Here is a 7,104-nt window from a genome sequence, read left to right on the forward strand (position 1 = left end):
TATTTTTATTTTTTTTTTATAATAAGCCAAACAATATCTTTAAATATAACATAATGATACTAAAATAAACACACTGACAAGGCTTTTGGCCATATAAAAAGTATTGTAACTAAATTTGGTAAACCCTAAATCTTACAAATCTGTGGATGTGATTATAACCAATAAACAGATTTGACTTCTCTAACATGAATAATGTTATTTTAAATGATAATGTAACATTACAATTATCGATTGAAAAGTTATCGAATGAGATTATACATCTCCATAGTTTGTCATACATCTATAAGTATTTTTCAAAATCTCATTTGAAATCAATGCTTCAAACCTTACACTTTACCTTTTAAATTACATTACTCACTTTAGAGAAGTCAAATCTCACAGAAAACAGCCTAATAGAACCACAAATACAAACATAAAAACTCAGGGCTTGAAACAAAACCAAACCTAGCTTAATTTCTATGAAATACATTAATCAACAAACTCATCTATTTTGCTTGACGCTAGATGATCTAAGAACATTCCAGTTTAGCTTATCTCCAGACGGCGGTTTTTTGAAAGAGCCCAAACTACTGCTCGGCGATGAGTGTTTGTTCCCCTGATCATTCTTGGGTGATTTGTTAGGATATTGTGCTTCATTACCTTCACTCTGTATCCTTTTACCATTTCCATTAACCTCATTACTCTTTTTGTTCTTGTTAGCACTATCTGTACCTTCAGCTGAAGAGGTATTTTCTCTGAAACATCACAAACAAAAATAAATTTATACTCGTCACAGTAAGAGAGAATATTCTCCATAATCTGTTAATGTTAATAAAAGATGAAACCATGAAGTATATTATGAACTAAAACAATAAACGGAGAATCTTCTGACCCTTATTGTGGGGAAAAGAATATATAAAATGAGATATCTACATGAAAGTTTAGAGTTTAGACAAAGAAACCCACCTAACAGACACATTAGCATTTTGATTACTAGAAATGGTAGTTTTGGCTACAGGCTGATTAAGTCTTACTTCTTCCTCATTTAATTTCTACAAAGGCAACGCTACGACATTAGAATTTAGAATATGAACAAAGAAGATATAGATTAACTAGGAGTATAGAGAAAAGGCTTTTAAATTTATGATCTTCAAACTCACATCAACAGTTGGATTAAAACTTTGAAATGACATTCGACCTTTAAATGCTCCAGGACGAGGATCACCTTCCACTATGACCACACTACATATTTGTAAAAAGCCAGGCAAATTAAAAATGAATGAGGTATAAAACAAACCAAAAGATGAAGAAAGCAATTGTACAAAAGATACAGTTGTATATCAGAGCTATCAAATTGTTTCATAATTTATTCAACTTTTTCAATTTTATAAAATGTCAAAGATTTGTCAAATTTTTAGGGCTATATGATTGTTAAGTAACATCAGATGCCCGCATTCCACAAATGATTCCTGCAAGCCATATTACAACTAAGAAACAAAGCCTTGCTCATTCATTTAGCAGCAATCAAGAGAAACATGTAGCATAAAAATAACATTACAAACAAAATATAGCAAAAAATTCAAACTCCAAACTTTGAAGAGCTAGCCTATAAGCAATACCGGATACAAATAATTGCAATATGGAATGTCAACTTTTAAAAACATTAATTATTCTACTAAAAACCCTGAATTATTATCGTTAGAAAACCAAAAACATTCCGTAAATGGATATTGGGAGATAAGTTTTCGCATGAGAAATAAATCCTAAAGTTTCAATTGACAGAATTTGATTACAGAGAGGGAAATAATTCAGTGTTGTAAATCATAGATTGGGAAAATAGCAATTGGTTCAAACTTTTTTCTTAAAATTTTGCCATTGGCCAGCCTAGTGGCCAACATATACTCAAATCACCATGGGGAGAGGAAATGTTGTGACCCGGGTTTGAACCCGGAATTCCACATAAAATATCCCCACAGCCAAACCGCTAGGCTGATTCAAACTTTGCTATGCTACCTACAATACTATAAAATTGCTATAGCCGCTGTCTAACAATAACATATCACCGAACAATAACAATTTTTCAAATCCAGTTACGCTGGCCGCTATTTGGAAACAAATCAAATTTGTACTAAATAGCGCCCGCAATAGCCGCTATTTGACAACACTAAGGTAAATAAAAATTTCATGTGACAATTTCAAGAGGACAACAAATCCAATTTGTACTAAACCGCGCCGCTAAAACTGCTATTTGACAACACTAAGATAATTTCAAGAGGACAACAAATCCAATTTGTACTAAACCGCGCCGCTAAAACTGCTATTTGACAACACTAAGATATGACAAGTTAAAGAGAACAAATTTAAAATCCTCAGAAAACCATGAATTTCAATTCCAATATGTACATCAGTAATAAAAAAAACAAAATTGAATAGAAAATTGATGACCCATATGCAGTAAAAATTAAAAACAGCACACATTATTTGAATTTAATGAATAAAAATACCATTTTCTAGAAACAGTTGGGGTTGAACCAAAACTTGCATCATGTTTAACCTCTTCTTCTACTTTCTCAGGTTTCTCCTCTCTTGCAGCTGCTCTTTGCATGAACTATCCAATTTCAAAACAAAACAAAACAAAGAACAAACATCATTAATTAGTACATGGATATGAAATTTCAATCTTGAATCAAACAATAGTGAGAAAATTCCTCAAAAAAAAAATTCAATAATAATAATAATGGTTGTGGTTGGTTCATTGTTACCTTCAAGTTCTTCAATACGCTTGAAAGTTCGCGCTTTGCCATTGTAGGTTTCTTTGAAAGCTCTCGCTTCTTCTTCCTCTAAAACACAGCGACAAAGCAACCTTAACCTAGCTCCGCCAAATCTGAATTGTGTGAACAAAATTTTACTTTTTATGTTGTTTTGTTTTGTCCCACGAAATTACTAAGATGTCCCTATATATGTATAATTGTGCCGGCCCAGTTTAACAACTTAGGGTAAGTTTGTTATATATTAAAAAAAAAAATAGTAATTATGATATTTAATAATTTAAAGTTTTTTTTTTTATAAGATAAAGATTAGTTTTTCTTTTTAAGACATGTGATAAAGATTAGTTTTTATGAGATAAAAAAAAAAGATTAGTTTGTTTTCTTTTGTCATAATATTAGTTTTTTTTTTCTTTTTTGACAAAAATCTTTAGTTTTTTTTTTAAGCCAAATCTTTTGTTTGTAAAAGTGATTTTTTTTAATTACAAAATAACCTCCACCTAGTATTTATTTTCTCTCTCTTCTAAACAATCTATTATTTTTTAGAAGTTACTCTTATCAACTTCTCATTTAAAGTCATTTTCTAATTTTTAGATTATGATATTTTTAAAAATGTGAAACAAACAGCAATATTTTTTAAAGTGGTTATTTTTTATTGAAAAAAAATGATTTTTTTCCTATAATAAGTAGTAACAAACAACCTCTTAGTTGAAAATTTCTTTTCGTGCCCTTCATATTTCTCGCACACCCCTTGATTTGTTATGAATATATCTCATCTCCCTTGCTTCTCGCGCCCTTGAGCTGTTTGTGACATTGGCGCGAGATCCCACTGCGTCATTCGATAGGCTAGCACATAGCCTCTTTTCGAATTTGTGATCCGCAATGATTTTGCGGCCACAATGTTGTGTCTGTTCTATGCTCTGAAAATAAGCTAAGTGGTATTTATTTTCTGCAGCCCTAAACTTTCAGCTTCCTGTAGTCTTGTTAGTCTGGAAAGTGCTTACTGTTGGCTCCACTCAATAACAGGAGTGGATATTATAGCACTAACTAGATGTAAATAGTTTTTTTCTACTGCATAATTTGGATTGTATAATGTATAATAGGAGGTCTTAAGGGGTGCAGAAGCAATAACAGAGAGATAAAGATAAAGTATTGCACATACACCTTCCCTTATTTATAATTTCTGATTTTTATCTGTTTTCAGTGTCACAACTCACAAGATAGAAATGGAAAATAAGTGAATGTGAAAACACTAACCTTACAAAATAAAAGCTCATTTATTTATATAAATAATACATCACTGTATCAGTAGTATTCTGATAACAATTACATTAGTCAAAGTCAGATGCCAAGACAAAATTTATTAGGACCACAAATTCAAAAGTTTGATGTATATAAGTTAAGCTATAACAGATGTTTCAATTGCAACCTTTCTAGAATACTTGACACTTTTACTCTTATCAACAGCTTCCCATAGTTCTGGAAATGCCTCCTTCATATTATGGATACTCTCCAAGGCATGATCCACTCCTGTAGTTCTAAGGGAAGTACCCACCTGCACAAGTATAATATTTAGATATTAAATGATTTTCAACATTCAATATATTCATATGATTCAATATATTCATAAGTTAACATCTCCAAGTGTGTCTTTTGTTGCACTTTTGTTAGTAATTAGTATCAATTTTATAGGTCAAATTGACCGGCAGAATACACATTTATGACCAAACTAACTAACGGATGATATATTCAAAGATCAAACGAAAGAGCATTTAGGCATGTTTCCGTTCATAAACAATGGACAAGGACTACCTACCAAGACTGTGTGAAGGCCTAAAGATTTGCCTGTCTTTATATTGCGGATACTGTCATCAAAGAACAACTACAAAAGGCAAAGTAAAAAAATAAATACATAATTTTATGTCTTACGAGATAGCGCATAATCAAAAAAATGATAGTTAGTGACACAAACTGGAAGATCACCATAACAAAAAGCTTAAATTAGGATTGGAGACGGCCAAAATGTTACTTAGAGAAGCATAGCATAGAATCTTACTGTTCTTTGAGGGTCAATATCTGTCATCTTGAAAACCTTTTCAAATGCATCTGCAAAGGGTTTACAAACAACTGGGGTCTTTGGAAGCACAATATCAGCATTAGGCCTACAAATGTACTCATAAAAATCAAATATTCCTGATGAACTTTGTTCATATTCACTGCCATCTTTATTGTGAGATGAATTGATGTTACTGGATTTAGAGGAATTTAGTGTCTCAAAGCTTATGATTCTTTCGAAACAATCCTCTAGTCCAAGTCTGTGAAGCACTCTATTTGCATGTGCCTCGTCTGAGTTTGTAAAAACCTATAGGAAAATCAAAATACTATCAGTTATAATTTATGAATTAGGTTTTGTTTGGATAAACAACTTAATTAAGTGCTTATAGCATAAATGTTTACCACTTAAGTGCTCATGTATAAGCTATTTCCGTAACAAAAGAAAAAAATGAAGTCAAAGTATTTTCATGTAAGCTAAAAGTTGTTTCCATAATCTATCATGGAGAATTTATAAAAATAAGCTGCAATCAACATAAACTCTCCTAAACAGTCTCATTAGTGGTAAAGTCACATGTGCTACGGAAAACAACTTATGGACGTGACAGTCTCGCTAATGTAATGATAATGTCACATGTACTAGTCAAAAAGAGTTTATAAACATATCATAAGTTGTTTCTATAAACTGTCCTAAATAGTCTCAGAAGTACTAATGTCACGCGTTGCTACCGTAAAAACATATTCTATGTTACTACTTTGGCCATCAATATATAGGAATAAAGAAACTTACAATTTTTCTAAAGGGTAGGCTACGTAAAATTCCCCTAAGAACAGGGTCAGGTTTTAGCAAATTATACGGCAATCTCCCATGAACAAAGCTGCACAACACCAAAAATAGTTTCAAACTATTTAAATAAAAAATAAAATTGAACCAATCACAAATATGTAAAGTCATTTATTTATTTACCCATGAAAGTCATCATAGTCAAAATCATAGCCAATTGCCTGATAAGAACAAAACAGACAAAAATGTTGATTCATTCACCAGTCCATAGCCTTAAAATATAATGAAAGTTGAATTAATTAGTATTTTATATACTTAGTTACCTTAAGACCAGCCATCGTTGTCCCATAAATCTTATATAAAGAAACACACAATTGAGGAACTTTATCCTCTTCTATCCCAAGCTTTTCAAGCATATACTCTACAAAATGCCATGCAATGCAACCATTAAAAATAAATAAACAAATTCCACAAAATCAATACACATAAACTTTTTTTTTTGTCGAGTATCCTGGTGGCTAGAAAATTCACGTAAATAATAAGTGGTGTGTCCTAGGTTTGAACCCTGCTCATGCAATGTTACATATATCATGATTCATGATCAATTGAATTGATTATTACCTTGAATATTTTTGGTGACGTGCCCTGATAATCCAGAACTGAAAGGATAAAGTGTATCATCAAGATCTGCAAATATTAATAAACAATTAGTTAATTAGTGGATGAAATGAAGTAGTAGCAGTAGTAGTAATTTAGAATGGTGTGAAGTGGTAGTACCAAATAAAAGACAATCATATTTAGCCTTTGATTCCTGAAACTGATGATCCCCGTTTTCCATTATTACTTGTTTGAAGCAAATAATAACAGAGAGATTAAAGTGTGGAGATTTGATTTGAAGAGAAGTGTGAATGAATGAATGAATAAATAATAATGGCGTTGAAAGAAAGGAAAGGCAATGTGCACTGTGATCGTGTCGACGATTTAGACCTACAGACAGGAGAAAAATATCTTGTGACACGTTGTCCACTTCCATACTGACACGTTGCTTATTATTCTTTGCGTCGGTCATTTTCTGTTAAGCGCCAACGTCCCTTATTATTGAAGGAAGAAGAAATAAGCTAAAGTTAATTCAAACTAAGCCATTATCACGTTCATTAGTGAAGACATTAGCAATGTGATTATGTGAATCATCTATTAAAATGAAAGTGTAGGTGTCATTGTTACACACTATGAAGTCATTGCAATTTCAAGGACAATACTGACCAAAGAGGTTGGAATTCAATCTCATCGATCTTTTTCTCTCTAATTTCACCTTCAAATTTTCGCTTCATCAATCTTTTTCTTTTATTTTTATAAAAAAGAAGAAAAATGAAATGAATAACACGTTTAGGAGATTCAAATGTAAAACTTTTTTAATTATAAGTTGTGTTTTGAAGAAGAAAAATGGAATGAAGAACTGCGTTATTAGGCTTGTGAGATGTTCATTGATGAAATTGAACGTAGCCATCCTATGAGACCAATGGA

General features: G+C 31.6%; 2 protein-coding genes across 2 annotated transcripts; both read right to left on the reverse strand.

Annotated features, from left to right (window-relative positions):
* Window positions 1–176: 176 nt before the first annotated feature.
* LOC123893996 lies at window positions 177–2,909 on the reverse strand. The gene is made up of 5 exons (XM_045943851.1): window positions 2,742–2,909; window positions 2,484–2,587; window positions 1,140–1,221; window positions 946–1,031; window positions 177–734 (listed from the first exon to the last, which is right to left on the reverse strand). The coding sequence occupies exons 1-5, from the start codon at window positions 2,781–2,783 to the stop codon at window positions 482–484; spliced, it is 567 nt and encodes a 188-aa protein (XP_045799807.1). The 5' UTR covers window positions 2,784–2,909; the 3' UTR covers window positions 177–481.
* A 1,093-nt stretch (window positions 2,910–4,002) lies between these two features.
* On the reverse strand, window positions 4,003–6,593 carry LOC123893995 (uncharacterized protein C24B11.05-like). Its single transcript, XM_045943850.1, has 8 exons — window positions 6,358–6,593; window positions 6,202–6,267; window positions 5,904–6,001; window positions 5,764–5,801; window positions 5,587–5,674; window positions 4,801–5,106; window positions 4,561–4,626; window positions 4,003–4,299 (listed from the first exon to the last, which is right to left on the reverse strand). Exons 1-8 carry the CDS (start codon window positions 6,416–6,418, stop codon window positions 4,144–4,146), a joined length of 879 nt encoding a protein of 292 aa, XP_045799806.1. The 5' UTR covers window positions 6,419–6,593; the 3' UTR covers window positions 4,003–4,143.
* Window positions 6,594–7,104: the final 511 nt, after the last annotated feature.

This window comes from Trifolium pratense, linkage group LG7 (genome assembly GCF_020283565.1).
Source record: "Trifolium pratense cultivar HEN17-A07 linkage group LG7, ARS_RC_1.1, whole genome shotgun sequence".
In the NCBI taxonomy this organism is placed as follows: Eukaryota; Viridiplantae; Streptophyta; class Magnoliopsida; order Fabales; family Fabaceae; genus Trifolium; species Trifolium pratense.